This window comes from Octodon degus, unplaced genomic scaffold (assembly GCF_000260255.1).
Source record: "Octodon degus isolate 3935 unplaced genomic scaffold, OctDeg1.0 scaffold00075, whole genome shotgun sequence".
Lineage (NCBI taxonomy): Eukaryota > Metazoa > Chordata > Mammalia > Rodentia > Octodontidae > Octodon > Octodon degus.
In genome coordinates, this window is record NW_004524651.1 from 3,991,897 (window position 1) to 4,013,598 (window position 21,702).

The 21,702-nt window shown below is 48.2% G+C and overlaps 1 protein-coding gene and 1 pseudogene across 1 annotated transcript; both read left to right on the forward strand.

Moving 5' to 3' along the window:
- Nucleotides 1–209: 209 nt before the first annotated feature.
- On the forward strand, nt 210–851 carry Cetn1 (centrin 1). The gene has a single exon (XM_004635787.2). It carries the CDS (start codon nt 235–237, stop codon nt 751–753), a length of 519 nt encoding a protein of 172 aa, XP_004635844.1. The 5' UTR covers nt 210–234; the 3' UTR covers nt 754–851.
- An 11,818-nt stretch (nt 852–12,669) lies between these two features.
- LOC101561681 overlaps nt 12,670–21,702 on the forward strand; it is a 20,546-nt pseudogene continuing 11,513 nt past the window's right edge.

Here is a 21,702-nt window from a genome sequence, read left to right on the forward strand (position 1 = left end):
AACCCAGTGTGGATGAATTACTTACAGAAGGCAACGGTGGCCATGGCACTTCTCGCCAGCGCCCTATTAGTCAAGGGGACAGTGGACGATGACAGCGCCGACGCCGTGGAGCGGGGCGTGGTCTGCAGCGGCCCCGCCCCCGCTGCCCCAGTACCCGGAAGTGCGGCCCAGGCGCGGCTCGGGCGCATGCGCAGCGGCCGCGGCGACGCCACTACCGCCCTAACCGCTACGAGGATGGCTTCCAGCTTCAAGAAGCCAAATGTGGCCTCAGTCAGCCAGAAGAAGAAAGTGGGCCCTAAGCCAGAACTCACTGAAGAGCAAAAGCAAGAAGTGCGGGAAGCTTTTGACCTCTTCGACGCGGACGGCAGTGGGACCATCGACGTGAAGGAGCTGAAAGTGGCCATGCGGGCGCTGGGCTTCGAGCCCAGGAAGGAGGAGATGAAGCGAATGATCGCCGAGGTGGACAAGGAGGGCACGGGCAAGATCAGCTTCAACGACTTCCTGGCTGTGATGACCCAGAAGATGGCCGAGAAGGACACCAAAGAAGAAATCCTTAAGGCCTTCCGACTCTTTGATGATGACGAGACCGGGAAGATCTCCTTCAAAAACCTCAAGCGCGTGGCCAACGAGCTGGGGGAGAGCCTGACTGACGAGGAGCTGCAGGAGATGATCGACGAGGCGGACCGCGACGGCGACGGCGAGGTGAGCGAGGAGGAGTTCCTGCGCGTCATGAAGAAGACCAGCCTCTACTGACCGCGGCCGCCGCCCGGCCGGGCACTCCTGCCATCGACCCCCTCCTGCCCCTCTGATTTATCTCGATTGATTTCCAGACCTCTAGATCAATTATAGAGCTTTAAAGATGCTTATAACCCAAGTTCTGTTTGTTTCTTTGTTTTTGAGACAGTCTCAATATGTATTTCAGTCTGTCTTTGAACTCACTATGTAGCCAGGATGACCTTGAACTCGCAGAGATCCTCTTGCCTCAGCCTCCCAGTACTGGGCTTATAGGTGTTCACCACCATGCCTACCTACTCATGATCCTGCATATGTACCATATCTTAAATTGGTGTCCCTGTTGGAGCATGAGATAGAATTTATCTGTCCTGAGGCCAATGAATATTTTAGTTAATAAGATACTGGAACATATGGGCTGCGGAGATGACTCAGTAGAATAAGCACTTGCCTGGCAAGTGCAAGGGCCTGCATTCAATTTCCGGTTCCACCGAAAAAAGATACTGGAACATAACTGTGCATTTTTATTGTTTTACAGGTCACTATCTGCCTGCTGATTTCCAGAACCTCTTGGTCCTTTATTTCCCCCTCTGAAAATACGGTTGAGGCAAGAGTGTCTGGGATAGACACAGTTTGTGTTTGTGTGAGTGTGTTCTGGGGATGGAACCCAAGACTATTACTTTGCCTAGGAAATATTCTACCCTGACCTACCTCTGTAATGTTTTTTTTTGTTGTTGTTTTTTTTTTTCCCGGAACTGGGGGTTGAACTCAGGTTCTTGTGCTTATTCTACTGAGCCATCTCCCCGGCCCCTTGTTTTTTTGTTTTTTTAAATCATATTCCTATATAGATTAGGATGATGTCAAACCCATAGTGATGGCCTCCTGCCCTGGCCTCCTGGGTGCTGGAATTACAGGTGTGCATCACTGTGCCCTGCAGTTTGCTATTTTATAAATCTGGGTAAACTCACTGTGGCTAGTATATGTGTTAAGGCTACTTGATTTCTATGATAAATTAAGCCTTTCTTGTTTTTATTTTTATTTTATTTATTTATTTTTGGCGGACCCGGGAATTGAACTCAGATCCTTGCGTTTGCCAGTCAGGCGCTTATCCTACTGAGCCATCTCCCTGGCCCCAAGTCTTTCTTGGTTTTAAATGAAAGAAAATATCTACCCTTGAATAGCTACAAATCAGAAGTTCAAGAAAGGTAAGTAGTATGTGTCTGTCAAGATGGAGGTTTTGACCAATGACAACACAACTATTGGAGAGGTAGGGTATTTTGGTCACAACTAAACCTAAAATAAATGTTCATTAAAATAAGTAACCGCTCAAGCCAGGCATAGCGGTACCCACCTATCACCCCAGCATTCAAGAGGCTGAGGCAGGAAGATAGCCTCAAGTTTGAGGCCAGCCCAGTACATAGTGAGTTCAAGGCCAGCCTGCACTATGAAGCAAGACTGTGTCTCAAAAATAAATTAGTTAAAAATAAATAAACAGGGCTGGTCAGATGGCTCAGTGGTCTAAAGCACCTACTTAGAACAAGCTTCAGCAAAGCACAGGGACCGCGGTTCAATCCCCCAGCACCACATGCCAGCCAGCCCCGCCCCCTGGTTGGCGGAGGTGGCCCCCCACCCACACACACACACAAAATACATAATTAAAAAAATAAAAATAAATAAACAAATGCTCAAATTCTGGGAAATTGTCACTTTGCCAGCTGTTTTACCAGTCCAGGGATTGGTAATGAAGGGAAGTAGTACTTAATTGGCTTAATTGCTCATTAGCAGGGATTCATTTGTCAGTGCGGTAGCCGTGGCGGAAGTGATGGGATTGCAGGTATTTACTGTGCGGAGGGATTTGCTGAGGCAGCTGGCCCAGCGCACAGGGCTCAGCCCCGCTGAATGCTGACAGCTTGCTCAGTGTCTTCCTGTGGACACAGGTGCAGGTGCAGGGCAACAGATGCCGCCTGGGCCAGCAGGGCGTGGGGCAGGGCCTGGTGGGTGGACAGGGGTTGCAGGTGGCATTCTAGGATGCCAGAGTTCTTGGCATCCTGTTGACCAGAGTCCTGGCACAAGGATCAACATTTGGATCAAGGCAGGAATACCAGCAACAGAGAAATTTGGCAGAAATCAGGAGAGGGGGTCAGCGCCTCAGCCAGCTGGACTGGGCTGAGGACAGGCTCCTGGCCCGGCAGGGGACAGATGTGTACATCAGGAGCCAAGTGGAAGCCCAGCCGTCAGGCTGGCCACACTGGGGCAGAGTGCTTCTGGGGCGCTCTGAGGGCACAGTGCAACCCAGGCCACGTGAGGGAAGAGGGCGCCAGATCTCTGCAGATCCACTCGCAGCGCCCGGGGCCTCTTACCTCACGCAGTGCTGTCCCTTCTGCTGTTGGCTCCTGCTCTGCCAATGAAGCAGGCGACAGAGCCAGCCAGAACAGGTCTAAACGGATAGTCGAATTTCAAGAAAAGTTCATCGTGTGTGGGTCAGATATGTACCCAGTCTTTTTTTTAAAAAAAAATTATTTATTTATTTATTTATTTTGTGTGTGTGTGGCCAGCTCAGCCCACCAGGGGGCGGGGCTGGCTGGCATGTGGGGCTGGGGGATTGAACCGCGGTCCCTGTGCTTTGCTAAGCTTGTTCTAAGTAGGTGCTTTAGACCACTGAGCCATCTCACCAGCCCTGTACCCAGTCTTTTATGAAAAGCAGAGCACAAAAAACTCACAGAAAATTTGTGGAGACCATTATAAAAATGAAATATTAAAAAAAAAAAATGAAGGGGGCCAGGGAGATGGCTCAGTGGAATAAGCACTTCCCTGGCAAGCGCAAGGGCCTGAGTTCAATCCCTGGTTCCGCCAAAAAAAAAAATATATATATATACCAGTTGGGAAGAGCTAAAAACAGTATTTTCCGAAAGCCATGTGACCGTGTACTAGCTTCATGGTGAGCGCTTGCTTTTTAATATGTGCAACCCCACAGCCATAATAAAAATAGGGCAGCATCCTGGCTGTTAATGCATTGTCAAAAAATTAATATGTTATCAAAAAAAACCTACTGCCCCAAACGAGCAGGGGCTCTTCATTATGTTTGCAGTAAAAAGCCATCTTCATTATGTTTGCAGTAAAAAGATACTGGAAAAGATCATTTTCTAAGTCTTAAAAAATAAACAACAACAACAACAAAAAAAAAATAAGGTCTCTAGCCAGGTGTGATGGCACACATATGTAATACCAGCACTTGAGAGGCTGAGGCAGGAGTTCATCACTATGAGTTCGAGGCCGTCTTGGGCTCCATAGTGGGTTCAAGGCCAGCCTAGGCTGCATAGAGAAACCTTGTCTCAAAAAAATAAGAAAGGATTTCTGTAGTCCAGGCTGACCTCAAAGTCTCAGTCCCCTTGCTTCACCATCCAAGAGCTAGGGTTACTGGCATGTGCCACCACATTGAAAAGGGACAGGCAGAACTCTGTGAATCATGGCAGATTGGTTTCCAAGAGGAGGCAGATTCAGTCTGAGATTTTTATGTAAAAAATGAATTCAAATGTGGTTTCAAGGCCTCACGGGAAGTGGAGAGAGGGCTTGGGCTGTGACCAGGTTACCCAGGGGACCTTGGGCCTTTCAAAACTTCTCACTGACTTCCAGTGACAGAGGCATGAGCCCTCTGCAGATGGTGGGTACGTTGGGAGCTGCTGAAGCTGTGTGGGAGGGCAGGATGAGGCCTCTTGGCTTAAAGCAGCTAAGCTACCTCAGTCTTGAGAAAGACATCCTGCCTGGACATTGTGGGCTATTTGTCACTAGGCAACCTTGTGTCTTGCAACTTTGAGAAGGTATAAATGAAGGCCCCTGCTGTTGTTCAGGGGACCTTTGCCACTCAGGCATGGTCCACCACCTGACCTCAGATATTTATTTATTTATTTATTTATTTATTTATTTATTTAATGTATTTGGTGCAGGGTCTCACTACACAGCTCGGACTCCTAGTGATCCTCCTGTTTTCAGCCTCTCCAACAGTGGGATTGCAGGCGTGCGCCACCATGTCTGGACTCACTCGCCATCTCAGTGCGCCATGGGGGTGGGGCCAACACAGCATGCGGGATCAGGGATGGAACCCCTGGTCCCTGCACTTGCCAAAGCAGCTGCTTAGTGCACTGAGCTATCTTGCTGGCCCATGACCTCACTTATTATCTCATGTTTTCATTTTCTGAACCCTCGCACTGTTTTCTCCAGGGGACCACCGAGAAACTGATGGATCCTTACAGGCATGACCTTGGACAAGGTGGCCCTCTTCAGCGAGGGGCAGCCAGGCTTGGGGAGAGCCCAGCTGCTGATTCAGCTGGCAACGCTCCTATGGTGTGGCCGGACGAGTGCTTCAGTTCTGCAGCGCGGGGTGGGGCTGTGGGGCAGCGTCAGGATATGGGGCTGTGCAGGGTGGGAGCTGGCGCCGCTCCTCTCATAGCTTCCACTGCAGCCCACCCCTCGTGCTACTTAAAGCCAGTGCCTTTGGGTAAATTCCTAGAGAAGTTACTTCAAGATTCTGAGGATCCTCTCTTGCTGAGAGAAACTGAGAGGGACAAACTGCAGCTCCTGCCACAGTAGCTGCTCTCAGGGACAAGGCTGGCACTTTCAGTGGTTCATATATAGGTGTCCCCAGGAGCTTCAGGCACTCATGGGCAGGGTGCTTGGGAAGTGGTTGGATTACGAGACATTACACTGCCTTGCTAGAAGTTGGGGTATGGTCAGAAGAGGTGGGTCCCTGGGGGCAGGAGGGGGTGTCCTCCTTCATCTCTGTGCTTTAGGCTGCCACACGATGAGCAGCTTTTCCTCCAGTGTGTTCCCCTGCTGTGCTGCGCTGCCTTGGGACCGGTGGACCATGCAGTGAAGCCACGAGTCAAGGTAAACCTCTCTTTCTTTAGGTTGTGGGTATCGGTGATAACATCAAGTGAAAAGGTGCCCCAACAACCCAGGTTCCCTCATCCCTGACGCCTCTGCGCTTGTAGGTGGGCTACCTGCTGGGGTGACCCAGACCCTCACCTGCACAGGCCTGAGCCTCCAGCTGTCTTACCATTCCTGCTATGGTGCTGCATGTACCCCCGCTGACCGTCCAAATGGAGTGACTAAGGGATACTACTCAAATGTACCTGGGTGCCAGACATGGTCTTCATTGCCTCTGATGATCAGGTGGTGACCCTGTCCTTTCCTAGGACACTGGTTCCTTGACTGCTGACATACCAGCATTAGGAACCTACTGAGGCAGGGTCCACACCGTTTGAAATTCAGTGAGGCTTTTCCTGTGCTGGCTGTGGAAGCGCTAGCCTCTAGGCCAGGATCTCTGAACGCAGAGTCCAAAGTTGTTGGGGTGACAGGCACACATTAGAGAATAGAGGTCTGAGAGCCATGCTGAGAAGTACTTGTACCCTGGCCCCTAAAAGGTGCTACCTCATACAGTGGCCATTGGTTTAGAGACCTCTCTCTTGGACCTAGAGGACTGGCCCCACATCATCACTGGTCAGAGCGGACCCCAAGAGGCATCTCCATCAGGCTTTTCCATTGCTCCATCAGGCAGAAGGCTTCAGTGTGCTATGGGGCTGGTGGATTCCGTGGTCCTGTTCTTTAAAGCAAGTCCTTTGGCCCAATGTGAAGTTACATGGGATCCTGTGACACTTGAATAGTTTTGAGACATGGTCTGGCTAAAACTCTGCAAGCAGAAAAGGCAAACCCATGACTCAACTAGATGTCAAGATGAGCTGCTGCCCTTTCCTGACTAGAAGGGCTCCAGTGAAGACTGGGTGGAGGAATGGTGGCACGCATCTATAATCCTACCTAACTGGGAGACTGAAGTAGGAGGATCTCAAAATTCTCGGCCACTCAGGGCAACTTAGAGAGAGAGCAAGCCTTGTCTTAGTAAAGAGATTACTTGACACCAAGAGGCACTGGTCTCCTTGAGGGACAGTGTGGTTCTGTTTTTAGCAGCAGCAGTAACTCCAGCTTCCTTGGTGAATTAGAGGACCTGATGTTAGTCTCATGCATAGCCTCTACCTCTACCATGATGACAGGTCCACATTTTTCTTTCTTTCTTTTTTTTTTTTTCAGCACCAGGGATTGAACTCAGGACCCTGCACTTCCCAGGCAAGTGCTTATTCTACTGAGCTTTCTCCCCGGACAGGTCCACATTTTTTTAATCATTTATTTATTTGGTACAAGGTCTAACTATGCAGCTCAGCTCAGACTCGTAGTGATCCTCCTCTCAGCCTCCCCAGTGCTGGGATTATGTAGGAGTCCCTTCCTGGTTTTTGTCTCAAGCCAAGAAATTAATATTTGTAATCCCAAAGATATGTTATTGGAATCTCACCAAGTTAATTCCAATCTGCCACTCCCAGTGCAACCCATGGCGAAAGTAAAGACACTAAAACGTATTTATAATTATTGGGGAGCCAAAGGGCCCTAAGTCCAGCCCCAAAGATGGCTTTCTGGAACAAAGAGGCTGACCCAGGGCCCCACCCAGTTTTATTCAATGGAGGAATGGCTTGAGGAAGAATGACTGAGAATTGTGGGAAGTGGGTGACCATTGTGAGTTGAGCTAGGTGGGTGGCCTGCATTTACCTCTGCCATATGCAGAGAGGATATGCAGAGAGAGTAATCTGCTTTATGCTACTGAGATCATATCTAATGTTTCGGAGGGTCTGGTGCTTCAGCTTTGATGTAGCCTTTCAAGCCCCAGGAAGTCATAGCCTCCGTCTCGAGGCTCGATCTCACCTAGCTGGGCAGGGCATTGGCTCTTCCATTCTGTCTCGACCTGGCTCACATTAAGGAACAGCAGGTGTAGGTTACCGGGGAAACACGCACGCCCCTTCAAAGACTATCACCAGCACCTCAGCTGGACCAATACACATTGCTTAAGGCCAACTGAAGGATAAACAGAAGTCCTGGCCAGCTCTGTACATATCAATATGTGGAAATGGGGTCAGGCTCAGTCAAAATGGAGATAGTCGCTCTTATTTCAAGGAGAGCTGCTCAGGTGATCCTCCACAGGATTACAGGAATGTGCCACCATACCGGTTTCAGCAGCCAGCACAACACAGTATCAGGGATCGAACCCGGGTCCTTGCGCTTGCCAGGCAGGGGCTTACACTGCCCAGCTATCTCCCTGGCCCTGAGAGGTCCATTTGTTTGCTTATCATGTCAGCATCAGAGTAGCCATAATCACAGGATACATTGTTGCACTTATTTTTTTGAACAATCTTTTGGATCAATTAAGAATAAGAAAAAAATACCAGACCTGGTGGCACATTCTTATAGTCCCATTACTTAGGAGGCTGAGGCAGGACTGCTGTGAGTTTGAGGCCATCCTGGACTACATAGTGAGTTCAAAGCCAGCCTAGAATACAGAGTGAGACCTTGTCTCAGAAAACCTAAAAATGGGGGCTAGGGAGACAGCTTGGTGGTCTAAGCGCCTGCCTGGCAAGCACAAGGACCCAGGTTCGAGCCCCAGTACTACATGCCTTGCCAGACACCAAAACTGGGCATGGTGGTGCACACCTGTAAGCCCAGCACTGCGGAGGCTGAGACAGGAGGGTCACTATGAGTCCAAGCTGCATAGTGAGCCCCTGTACCAAATAAATAAATAAATAAATAAATAATTAATTAATTAATTAAAATTTTTATGTAAAAATAACATTATATTTTACTTTATTCCTTCTCTGATCCCTCTGCCCTTTCAGTACTAGGAATTGAGTATAGCACCCTGGCACTGAGCTAAATCCCCAGCCATTTCATTTATTTTGAGACAGAATTCTGCTAAATAAGCCTAGGCTGTATTTTAAAATGTGATCTTCCAAGCTGGGTGTGGTGGCACATGCCTGTAACCTCAGCACTTGGGAGGCAGAGGCAGTAGGATCATTGTCAGTTCGAGACCAGCCTGGGCTACAAAGTGATCTTTTTTTATTTTATTTTATTTATTTATTTATTTATTTATTCATTTATTTATTTATTTATTTATTTGGCGGAACCGGGGATTGAACTCAGGCCCTTGCGCTTGCCAGGGAAGCGCTTATTCTACTGAACCATCTCCCCGGCCCCTACAAAGTGATCTTAAGGCCAGCCTGAACTGCATAGTGAGACCCCATCTCGCTAAGACCAAAACTAATAATAATAATGATAATAATAATAATAATAATAATAGTTTTCCTGCCTCAGCCTTCCCAAATGCTGGGATTACAGGCATATACTACAAAACCTGGCTCTGATGCTTTTGCTTATGTGGACCCAAATTTATGAATTATGTGTTTTTCCTTCTCTCCTGAAGAGCTTTAACATTTCTTGCAAAGAAAACCCATTGGTGACCAATTCCCCAAATTTTGCTTACCTGAAAAAGCATTATAATTTAGACTTTCTTGGTACTGCAGATTGGAGCCAGGGTCTCATGCATGTAGCTGAGAACTCTGCCCTGAGCTCCATCCCCAGCCGTACCAGTCAGGCTTCCCATTGCTGAGACAACGCCCAGCACCCACAGCTCAGAGGGCCGAGAACTGACTTGGTCGTGGCTTCAGGGGACTCTGTCCATGGTCAGCTCATGGGGGAAGGGAGCGGTGGAGCCTCACGCTTAGTTCACGGCATCTGGGAAGCAGAGCGAGGCACAGGGCCGGAGGAAGCGGCCAGCAGCCAGACATAGCAGCGTGCTGTGGCCCCACCGCACACCCAGGCAGACCCGGAAGTGCACTTTGCTAGCTTCCTAGACGGCTCCCAAGCCCATCAAGCGGGCACAGTGACGCTTCATCGCCACACTCCACCCTGGTCACCTTGGTCCACAAATGCGTCTCCTTGCTTCCTCTCTAAACACAATCAGAACTGGATCTAACATAGTGAAACTATCTTCCATACAACCAAAAAATGCAAAATTTCTTCCATAAAGTCGCAAAGCCTTGACATTTTTCAAAAATCTGAGTCAAACTCCCTTCTGAGACTCAAGGCAAACTTTTTTTTATTTTTTGGACACAGGGTCTCACTATGTAGTACAGGCTGGCCTTGAGCTTACTATGCAGCCCGGACTGGCCTCCAACTCACACTGATCCTCTTGCCTCAGCTTCCCAAGTACTGGAATTATAGATGTGTGCAACTCAGGGTAAACTCTTAACTATGAGCCTCTGGAAAAGTTAACAACAAGTCACATTGGATGCGATGGCAATGGCTGTAATCTCAGTACTTGGGAGGCTGAGGCAGGAGTATTGCCAGGAGTTCAAGGCCAGCCTAGTCTACATAGCAAGCTCAAGGCTGTTCTGGACTACGTAGCAGGACCTTGTCTACAAACAAACATCCCAAATACACAAAAAAGCAAAGCACAATGGCACGAGGTATACAATCCCATTTCAAATGGGAGGAGTAAGAGAATAGAAACGAATAGAACTAAAACAAGGCCAAAACCCAGCAGGGCAAATATAGGTGGCACTAGGGGCATGTGGTGAGGTGTGACTCGAGAGGACCAGGCGGCTGCATTCTGGTGGGCTTGGTAGCTGCACCTACAAGCCTCCCTGCTAGCCTGGGCTGTAGGTAGCTTTCCTCAGCCGATGGCCTCGTGGCTGGCATCTTCCATTCCCTGAAGTGTCCACTGCACCTGTGGCTTCATCCCCACAGCTTCATGTGCTGGCCTCTCAACTGCTCTTGGCCTGGCTTTCCAGGCCTTCCTTCGAGGTCAGGGCAGATATCTTCCTGACCTACAACTCTTGCATTATGAATGAAGATAAAGCAAGTATCAGAGGGCTGGCCAAATAGCTCAGCAGATCAAAGTGCCTACAAGCAGGCACAGGGGCCGGGGGTTTGATCCCCAGGGTCAGCTGTGCCAGCCCCACCCTGGGATGCGCTGAGATGTCAATTGAGACTGGGCATGGTGGCGCGTGCCTATATCCCCAGCTCTTGGGAGGCTGTAAACAGGCGAATAACTATGAGCCCAATCTAGTAGTGAAGTCCTAAACACCCTATACGCCCTTCCCTAAAAGTACAAAAAAACCAAAAACCAAACAAGTATCATATGGACAAGTGCCGAGATCCACTATCTGTGCGAGCAGGGGCCAGGGCCTCTTGACCATGGCTGCAGTGGCTTCTGAGTGTGTATATAGCTGAGCATAATGAAATGAATCCCAGGACACCAACACAAGCAGGGGTCCCAGGGACTCTCTTATCAAAGAAAAGGTTGATACCTTTATATTCTTGATAGGCTGTGGGTGGGGTCTCACTGATTCCTAGGCTACCCTCAGGTAACACTTTTCTTTCCTTGTACAAAGTTCTCTCTCTCTCTCTCTCTCTCTCTCTCTCTCTCTCTCTCTCTCTCTCTCTCTGTCTTTCTGTGTCTTTTTGAGACAGGATCTCACTATGCAATTCACACTAGGCTTTGTTGGGAGCAGAGGAAGCTAGGAAATCGATCAAATGATGTGTGTAGGTGGGACTAGGCCTCAGCGCCTAAAGCAAACAAGCTACCTCAGTCCTGGGATAAACATTCTGTCTGGTTAAGGATGGCTATTAGTTGCAAGGCAACCTTGTGTCACATGTTACTAACTTTGCAAAAGTATAAGTAAAAGATCTTTTTATTCTGTGTTGTGTTAGTCTTGCCCATCAGGCAAACCAGCGACCACCTAGCCCAGCTTTTGTCTTCTTTGTCTATCTTTCTCATTCCTGCCACCATTTCTCCCCAGGTAGAACCAATCTCAGTGAGACCAATGGAGCCCTACAAGCCTTGAGCTCACTTCATTACTGTGTAACCCAGGCTGGTCTTCATCTCCCAAGGATCCTCCTGCCTCAGCCTCCTGAGCGCTGGGATCACAGGCATGTGTCACGATGCCAGACCTTCAGTGTCTTTATCTGCAAGGCAGGGAAAAGTATATTACCTTGTCAGAATGTTGTCAGAATTAGAAAAAATTTATATGTGCTTATCTGGCAACTAATATGTCAAAAGTAAGATTTTAAAAAATAACAACAAAGGTAGCAATCAAAGGTACCAAAGAAGAGTACTAAAACGGAAGGTAGATAAATACATTCTTTTCTCACACAGTAATATATTGTCAGAAAAATAGTTTTTAAAATGAATTTGTCACCGCTCCAATATTTATGGGCTTCTGTGGGGGAAAATATTTTAAAGCGTATGGCCCCTAGCAAAGGTAGACTTGCGTCTGCGTTGGCTTCCTGCTCTCTAGGAGCCTCTTCTGTCTGGGGCCTCTGAGCCTGAGGCCAAGGGGCAGAGCCTGGATCGCACACATGCGCGTGGCAGCTCCCTCAGGGAGGCTGCAGCCTCAACCAGGTGTCCTTAGAAGAGCCCAGCCAGCCCCGGAGCAGCGACTCAGTTCCAGCTACGACCACTCATAAGGCCAGCCCAGTGCAGGGAGCGGCTGTTCAAAGATGCTCTACACTTGGCACATAGGCATTAAATGCTTGGGTTTTGTTGTTGTTGTTTGTTTGTCTTGCTTTATAGGGAGGTGGCTTTTTCCAACTTGCACAAGGCATTGTTTATATTAACATGAGGTCTTGCCATCACAATGTTTCTTGTATGCTTTAACTGAATTAGGGTGTGTATATGGCACGGCTGAAATATATGGGGGATGTTTAAATATTTTTTAAAATGTATTACACTGAAAGGGACATTGCTGGTGGTATATGGCTGGAATCCCAGCACTTTGGAGGCTGGGGCAGGAGGATTGCTTCGTGTTTGAGGCCAGCCTGGGCTACAAAATGAGCTCAAGACCAGCCTGAACTACATAGTGAAAACTTGTCTCAAAAAGGCAAAAAGACAGGAAGGAAGGAGAAGAGAAGAAAGAGAAAAGAAGGGAAAGGAAAGGAAAGGAAAAGAAAGGAAAGGAAAGGAAAGGAAAGGAAAGGAAAGGAAAGGAAAGGAAAGGAAAAGAAAGGAAAGGAAAAGAAAGGAAAGGAAAGGAAAGACAAGAGGCAAGAACAATGGGATAAGCACGAGGGTATGTCTTTTACCTGGGTCTGGGGCGCGGCGCAGGCGGGGCCTCGGGTCAGGCTGAGTCGGTCCGGTGGTGTGTGCGCGGGAAGTAACCAGACGCAGAGAGGTGGGGATCCCCGGCCCTCTCCTCTCCGGCCTCACCTGCTAGCGGTCCCCCCTTGCAACGCCCCATCCTGGAGCCCAAGCCTTTAGCACAGAAGGCTCTGGGGAGCACTCGTGAAAACCACAAGTCTGAAAACAACAGGGGCCTCACATAACGTCCAGATCTCGGGCTTTCCGAAGGGCGGACGTTCTTCCCGCAGCAAGCCCACATTCCTACCTGGCAGCCATCCACATTCAGCCGAAGAGAAACTGTCTAGGGGGCTTCAGACCACGCGGTGGGACCCCCGCCCAGCCCCGGCCTGCGGCGCGGCAATCCGCCGCCAGGCGGCAGCACCGAGCCCCCATCGAGAGCCCGACCTGCGCGGAGCGCATCCCTCGGGACCGTCTGCGCCCCTCTGCCGCGGCGGCAGCTCAGTCCTGGGTGAGCCGCAGAAGGGCAGACGCCCGGCCTCCGCGGTGGCAGGACAGGTCCCTTCCTGTTCTCCCCCGAAAGCGGAAATGCTACGGTGGGCTGCCTCGAAATTCAGGTGACCTCCTGCACTTTCGGGTGGATTTTTTTTTTTTTTTTTTTTTTTGCCTAACCAGGGATTGAACTCAGACCCTTGCACTTCCCAGGGAAGCGCTTATTCTACGGAGCCATCTTCCCGGCCCCTTTGTGTAGATTTCTTCGATTTTTAAAAATTATTATTATTGGGGGCCGGGAAGATGGCTCAGTGGAAAAATTATTATTATTAATTTGTTTTATTTGTTTGTTTAATAGCCAGGGAGTAGAGGTAGGCGGGGGAGCGAGTCCCTCAACGCACAACTGCTGGCAGAAGGAGAATCGCTCCGCCTGTCCCAGTGTCACCGCAGGGCGTGGGATGCGCAGCCGACCCGCAGAGGCGCCATCCGGGAGCAGGAGCTGCGGCGCCCGCCCTCGGCCCGGAAAGCCGCGTACCCTGGCTGGGCCTGCTTGCGGGGCCCACATGCCAGCACCGCACGACGGCCGCTGTCGCCTGCCTTTCTGTCCCTCGGGCTTTTCCCTGCAGAGTGAAAACAGAAATAATAATAATAATAATAATAATAATAATGATGATGATGATGCCACTTTTACCTGTCTCATTCAAGAACAGGCGCTTCAAACACCCCTCCCAGTGGGGCTGCAAGCCACAGTCCGCTGACAGGGAAAGTTTCCAGAAATATGCAGCGGCATGATTACCCGAAGAAAGGAGATGTTGTTACCTAAGAAAATGCCATAAACACAGAACGGCGCACTACCAGGGGGACTGGGTCGCTAGAAAAGGACACGTTGGAATGTGGGGCGGTAAAAGTCACTTACACTCTGGGTGACCCCGAAGAGAGTCACAGAGACCTATTTCTCCACGTCCCTCCAACAGCGCTCTGGGCTCTAAATATCCAGCGAACTGAACTTAGACAGCCCAGGCTCTCCCTGAGGGCCGAGGTCCTCCCGCGCTCCGCACCCTCCGGGCAGCCTCAGAGAAGGGGCCGTTACCTCCATGGTCTTGCGCAGGCGCTGGGGACAGAAGCGCCTCTCTGATAATTCAGAACAGAGGTGAGCAGAGGGTCAGATCACCCTGGGGTAGTGTCCACTGAAACATGGCTGTGACACTGAGCTCCTGGACAGTGTTCTACAGCTGGTCCAGATTTTCCATGGGCTCACCTTTAAATTGAAAGAATTTCTGCACTTTCAAGAATTTGAAAACAAAGCCATGTGCAAGAATATGAGATCCACTCAGATCCCCTACAAGAAATAGGTTGCATTCTTTTTTTCTGCACTTAAAAAAAAAAAAAAAAAACTCCTTCCCCCACCTCAGAATGCCATGTATGTAAATAATCCCAAATTAATCTTTAGCATGTGCCCATATTGTTCTCATTTACCAAACTTGAAAAATACGCTCATTGTTCTCTTTTAACAGCTTTTGGCAACTTTTTCAGAAATTGAAATACATTAGTAAAATGAGGATAATTAGCAAGTATAATTAAACAAGCACTACAGGTACAAATACTCCACAATGCAAAAATCACAATTATAGTAGATTTTATAAAGCCATTAAGGTTTCTTCTTTAACTCCACTCAATCAGCAAAGTACAGTGACAGTGCATACAAAGGAGCAAACTCAAATACCAGAGTAGTATTTTTACACAGCTACATGTGGCTTTGTATTTAAAGTAATTATATAGTGTAGTGGCAAGAGATGAGTTCGATAAAATTCTGATTCTCTACCTTTCGCAGCTTTGTGACACTGAGCACTTTACCTCTTTGATCTTTTTTTTTTCAGGGGCAGTGAGGTGTGCTGGGAATCAAACTTGCAGCCTTGAGCCTGCTAGGCAAGTGATCCACCTCTGAGCCTCACCCCCAACCCTTGGAGAAAGTCACAGGGATCTATTTTTCCATAGAAGAGGGTTGGCACCACTTGGTGGAAAAGATTTGGTGAGATTCTATGTAAAATGTCTAGCAGGGTGGGGTGAATACACCCTACCCATAGAGATCATTGTGAGAAACTTTTAAGAGGGTGGTGGTTTAAAACACTCAGGTTGGGCCAGGGAGATGGCTCAGTAGGATAAGCGCTTGACTGGCAAATGCAAGGATCTGAGTTCAATCCCCGGTTCAGCAAAAAAAAAAAAAAAAAAAAACCAAAAACAAAAAACCCACTCAGGTCAAGTTATTAAAACTTCAGAAACACAGTTGGCTCTCTGTATCCTTGGATTCAACCAACAGTGGATGACAAAATATTTTTTAAAACATTGCATCTGCAGTGATAATGTACAACTTTTATTCTTTTTAAAAAACTTTTATTCTTTATTTCCTAAACACTACAGTATGACAAGTATTTACAGCTTTTACACAGTCAGCATAGCATTTATAGTGTACTAGATTTTATAAGTCATCTAGAGATGGTTTAAAGTACAGTTGGCCCTTAAACAACATGGGTTTGAACTATATAGGTCCATGAATACATGTTTTGTTTGTTTGGTGTTTTTGTTGTTGTTGTTGTTGTTGTTTGTTTTTAGATTTGCAACAATTTGAAAACACAGACAGAAGGGTTGGTGAGATTGCTCAGCAGCTTAAGTGCCTGCCTGGCAAGTATAACATCCCAAGTTTGGTCCCTAGTACAAAAAAAAAAAAAAAGAAAAAGAAAATACACAGAGAAAACCTCACAGCCTGGAAATACTGAGAAAATCAAGAAAAGGTTAACTAGGGGCCGGGGAGATGGCTCAGTGGAATAAGTGCTTCCCTGGCAAGCGCAAAGGACTGAGTTCAATCCCTGGTTCCACCAAAAAAAAAAAAGAAAAGGTTAACTATGCCATGAATGCATAAAATATGTGTAGATAATAGTTTGCTTTATCCTTTTCTAATTAAAATGCGTACAAATCTATCATAAAAGCTACAGTTTACTGAGACTTGTACTCATAAAGAGATCAGACGTGGCACCATTTGCAGTCCAGGGAATGTGGGCAAATTAAAAGATACAGGATTAAAGCGCAGCGGGTAAGTGAACTGCGGAGCGCGCTGGACCCTGCAGTCACTGCCCAGCTGGCCTTGGCGGTGGGGCCTGAGCCTGAGCGTCGGCGCGTACACTTAGCGTGCAGCATGCCGCCCTCAGCATCTCCTCTGAGAGGTCCACTGCACATCTCAATAGAAAGTGATCTCAAAATCGGTGTGGAGGCCTACGCCTGTAATCCCAGCCCTTGGGAGGCTGAGGCAGGAGGATCACCATGAGTTCGAGGCCAGCGTGGGCTACAAAGAGTCTCAGACCAGCCTGAACTGTACAGCTAGACCCTGTCCCCAAAAGCAAAGCAAAACAAGTGATCTCTGTGGTTCTTGAGTATCTTTCGCCTTATACAATTCACACAACAAAGTATGCATCAACCCATCATCTGTTACTGGCAAGGCTTCTGGCCGGCAGCAGTCTCTTAGGAATTGAATTTAGGGGAGTCAAGAGTTATGTGCAGACCTCTGACTGCACAAGGGAGCAGAACCCCCAACCCATGTTTTATTCAGGGGTCCACTGTGCGTGGAGGTTGTGGCTGGCCATACGGATACTAAAGCATTCCATATGAGGGGTCTGACCACCCTCATTTTGGCATCAAGGGATGACTACATTTGAATTTTTTTTCTTTTTTTTTTTAAAGTTCTTGACAGGTTTTTTTTTTTTTTAATTTATTTATTTATTTTGTGTGTGTGTGGCCAGCTCAGCCCACCAGGGGGCGGGGTTGGCTGGCTGGCATGTGGTGCTGGGGATTGAACCGCGGTCCCTGTGCTTTGTTTAGCGGTCCCTGTGCTTTGTTTAGCTTAGCTTGTTCTAAGTAGGTGCTTTAGACCACTGCGCCATCTCACCAGCCCCTTTTTTTGTATTTTTAGGGAAGGGTCCATAGTGTATTCAGGGTCTCACTACTAGACTGGACTCATAGTGATCCACCTGTATACAGCCTCCCAAGACCTGGGATTATAGGCGTGCACCACTACACCCTGTCTGAATTGCCATCTCAGTATGCCCCAGGGGCGAGGCCAGCATGGATTGAACCCCTGGCCCCTGAACCAGCTTGTAGGCACTTTAATCTGCTGAGCTATTTGGCTGGCCCTTACATTTGATTTTCAATTGTTTAAAATAATAGAAGTTTTGCAAAATTGAGACGTGCTAAGTACAGGTACGTACCCCTTTTGAGGAAATGTGGCCATTATGCACTGCAACATGTATGAATAAAGATAAATAAAATAATTTACTTTTGACACCAGAAATTTCAGAGACTGGCTAATCCAAAGAGTTAATGAGCGAGGCATCGTGGTGGACACATGCATGCAGACCCAAGAGGATTACTGGAAGGCTGAGGCAGGATCACTGGGAAGGATCATTACAAGCTCCAGACCAGCCTGGGCTACAAAGTGGCTCAAGGCTAGCCTAAACTGCACAGTGAGACCCTGTCTCAAACACACACACACACACACACACACACACACACACACACAGTCACTAATGATTTAAACCACAAATCCTAGCTCTTTCTCTAAATACTACAGAGGCAAATCTTTTTTTTTTTTTTTTTTCTGGAACGGGGGATTGAACTCAGGCCTTTGTGCTTGTCAGGGAAGCGCTTATTCCACTGAGCCATCTCCCTGGCCCCTACACAGGCAAATCTTAACTGTGGAGGCTGTTTTCCTCTGTTCTTCGTACGCGTAGACTGCTATCAGAAGGACAGTCACTTGCGTGTCGTCACTGAGCTCAGCCACGGGACTTTTTCTCTTTCCTTCAGTAGTGTTATTCTTTCCTACCAAGAGCCAAACGATCCATCTGCCAGGTCTTTCTCAACTCTCTCGTAAGTTATAGAGACTATATGCTGCCTAAATGTTTCCTGTACTTCCATGAAGGACTCATAAATCAGTCTCTACATGATGCTTCTCATTGTAAAAGGGGTTGATCTGCTTCAAGAACCAGGCAGTTTCATTTTGTAACCAGGCAGTTTCATTGCATATCAAATTTCTACAGTTCAGCCAAGAATTTGAGGATAAAGACTTGCTGCAAAAGCCCTAAGTTATTCTCAACAGCTTTCCCACTTAGCTGATGCAGAGCTGTGAGGCGGTTGGTGATCCACCAGTTGGGTCTGCATCTTCCTCCTGTAGAATATTAGAACCAGCGGCTTGCAGTTCATAAGGGAGGAAGCTGACAGAGTCCTGGAAGTATTCCCAGACAGCTGAGGAAGTCAACGGAAAGAGAAACTTATTCATAGAAATGTCAGAGAACATTTTCTTCTGTACCTGAGGAATTAAGTTAATTAAGTCATTTAGGATTGGGGTTAAGAGAACGCTAGCAGTGAAGGGTTTACCTCAGGATTTCCTATTTATTTATTTATTTATTTATTTATTTGGTATAGGGTCTTGCTTTGCAGCCCAGACTCACAGCGATCCTCCTGTCTCAGCCTCCCCAGCGCTGAGGTTACAGGCTTGCACCACCACGCCTAGTTTTGGCAGCCAGCTCAGCACAGGGCTGGCATGGTGTGCAGTACTGGGGTTCGAACCTGGGTCCTTGTGCTTGCCAGGCACACGCTTAGACCACCAAGCTTCCTCCCTGGCCCCATATCTCAGGATATCTTAGTTGGTCAATCAGTAGTGAAGTTTCCAGGTCACAGAAAAGGTTCCAAGTCTTGCACGACTTGAGGTAACTGTCAAAGAACCGTTTGATCATCAGCTTTGATTAGCACCTCTCAAGAAAGGTGTATCTGAAGAATCAAAATCTACGTTTTAGAGCTGGTGATGAGGCTCAGTGGGCAAGCGCTTGCTCCAAGCTCCAGGGCCCTTGGGTTAAATCCCCAAGTACTGAGATTTTAAAACCGTATTCTTCATTGACCCTAATCATAGGTTGAACATCTGTCCTCAGTGACCTGGGACCGAGAGTGTGTCCAGCTGATAGGCGATCCTTGCTAAAGCCAGGCCAGTCCCAGGCAAACCGAGATGGTTGTCACCGTCCTCAGTGGCCTCACTCATGGCATTAGGGTAACTGGGTTGTCTCAAAAATCTGCCCAGCATGCGTGGGTCAAGACGCTCAGCACACATTCCTGCCTTCCCTGCTGTCCGCCAGGGCCTAGCGATGATGATCCAAGGACAGGAAACATCCCTGATGGAAACATTTTGTGTGTCTCACCCTCTGTAGCTTGGGCTGATGTCTCCTTCCAGGCTCGCGTGGCTGCTGGGTTAGCAGGGTGCATGCAGCAGAGGAGAATGGCTAGGCAGGGCCTTGGCTTGGGCATGTGTTGTCACTTATGGGTTTTTTTTTTTTTTTAATTTTATTTATTTATTTGTGTGTGTGTGTGTGTGTGTGTGTGTGTGTGTGTGGCCAGCTCAGCCCACCAGGGGGCGGGGCTGGCTGGCATGTGGTGCTGGGGGATTGAACCGCGGTCCCTGTGCTTTGCTAAGCTTGTTCGAAGTAGGTGCTTTAGACCACTGAGCCATCTCACCAGCCCATGTCACTTATGTTTGATGTGATTTCAGCCAATGAATACAAGAGGCAGGTGTGGTGGCACACTCCTGAAATTGCAGCATTTGGGAGGCCGAGGCCCAAGGATCGCTGTGAGTGCAAGGCCAGCCTGAATTACCCAGCAAGACCCTGTGTATAAAGAAATTAGTTAATTAACTAATTTTAAAAAATTCTGTGTGAAAATGGGCCAGAGAGATAACAGCTTGCTTGGCTTCCTTCTCTCATATTCAAGTTAAATATGGACAGAAGATAGCTCAGTGGCATAAGCACCTGCCTGGAATGTCCTGAGTTCGATCCCCATTACTGGAAAAAAAAAATCCAGTTAAATATGGTACATGTGCTTCCAAAAGAACTTGCTGACTCTGGGTCCAGCCCTGCCCTTGACACTGGGCTTCTGCTGTCCCTCCTAGGAGGAGGTGACCGTGCGCTGAGTGACACCCTCTTCATCACACCCTCTCCTCAGGTTCCTTCCCTGCCTTACTCTGCCTAGCTCCAGGTGACCTTGGTGAGCTGCACCTCGGGCTCCTCACACTGAGGACGACCACCGAAAAGCAGCAGTTTGCCACAGAGCCACAGCAGTTCCTCAGCGCTGTGTCCTTCTCCAAGGCTTGGGCACTTCTGGGGCTCAGTCATCCAATAACCGATGTTCTAAGCTGGGCATGCTGGCACATCCTGTCATCGGAGCGCTTGGGAGGCTGAGACAGGAGGAGGCCCATAAGTTTGAGGCCTGCTTGGGCTACAAAGTGAGTCCAAGAGCAGCCTAAGCTACATAGTGAGGCCCTGTCTCGCAAAGAAAAAAAAAAAAATGATGTTCTAATTCTACCCACTCCTAAAAATAGTCCCTTTCTAAAATTTTGTGTATAACTTTCTGGGTGTACCTTCTGTTTCCTGTGGGGACCTTGAATGATTCAATAAGAAAATAAACTATTACAAGGAGAAGCTGGGCATGGTGGTAGATGCCTGTCATTCTAGCACTCTGAGAGGCTGAGGCAGGAGGATCCCAAGTTCAAGCCCATCCTCAGCAATTAGCAACTTAGCAAGACCCTGTCTCAAAAACAAAAGATTGCAGAAGGGCTGCCAAGGCAGCTCAGTGAGAAGGTCCTGGGTTCAATCCCCAGCACCATAAAAAAAGAGAAGGAAAGAAAAAAGGTTGGTGTAATAATAGAGGTACATACACAAACAGAATGGTTCAAAAACAGTGAATTATAGTGCTGCCAATAGTGGCCAGTAAATGCAAATACGTATATGTTTTTGAGCTGAGCACCACAGGACAAGGGACAGCAGGAGAAGGACTTGAGGGGCAATGTTTGGCCTGCAGAAAACAAGCCATGGTCCCGCCTGCAACTGTTAGCAGCCCGGCACATCCGAGCACGAGGTACGGGTGCCCCTTGGGGCTGTGTTGCCAGCAAGACCACCGTCAAGTGAAAACACGGGCGGTGAGAAATGCTCTCCATGTACCCCGCCCTCCAGACGCCATGGCTGCACCCAGCCTGCCTTGAATGTGTTCAGAGAGCTTACACCAGCCTGCTGTCTAAAAAGCCATCCAACCTAAAGTCTAGTTGATATAACAATGAGCTGGCTATTTGAGCATTTTTGTTTTATTTTGGTTTGGCTTTTTTAAATGTATTTAATATAGCGTCTACAGGGGCTCACTACACAGATCGGACTCATAATGATTCTCCTGTTTTCAGCTTCCCAAGTGCTGGGATTACAGGCGCAGGCCACCATGTCCAGTCTCAGTCATCCCTCAGCATGCCCCAGGGGTGGGGCCAGCACAGCATACTACGGATCTAATCCCCAGCCGCTGGGTCTGCCTAAGCAGGCGCTTTAATCTGCTGAGCTATCTGGCTGGCTCTTGTTTTGCTTTTTGAGACAGAATCTTGGTATATAGTTCAAGCTACCCTTGAACTCATTTTGTAGCCTAGGCTGGCCTTGAACTCATGATGATCCTCCTGCCTC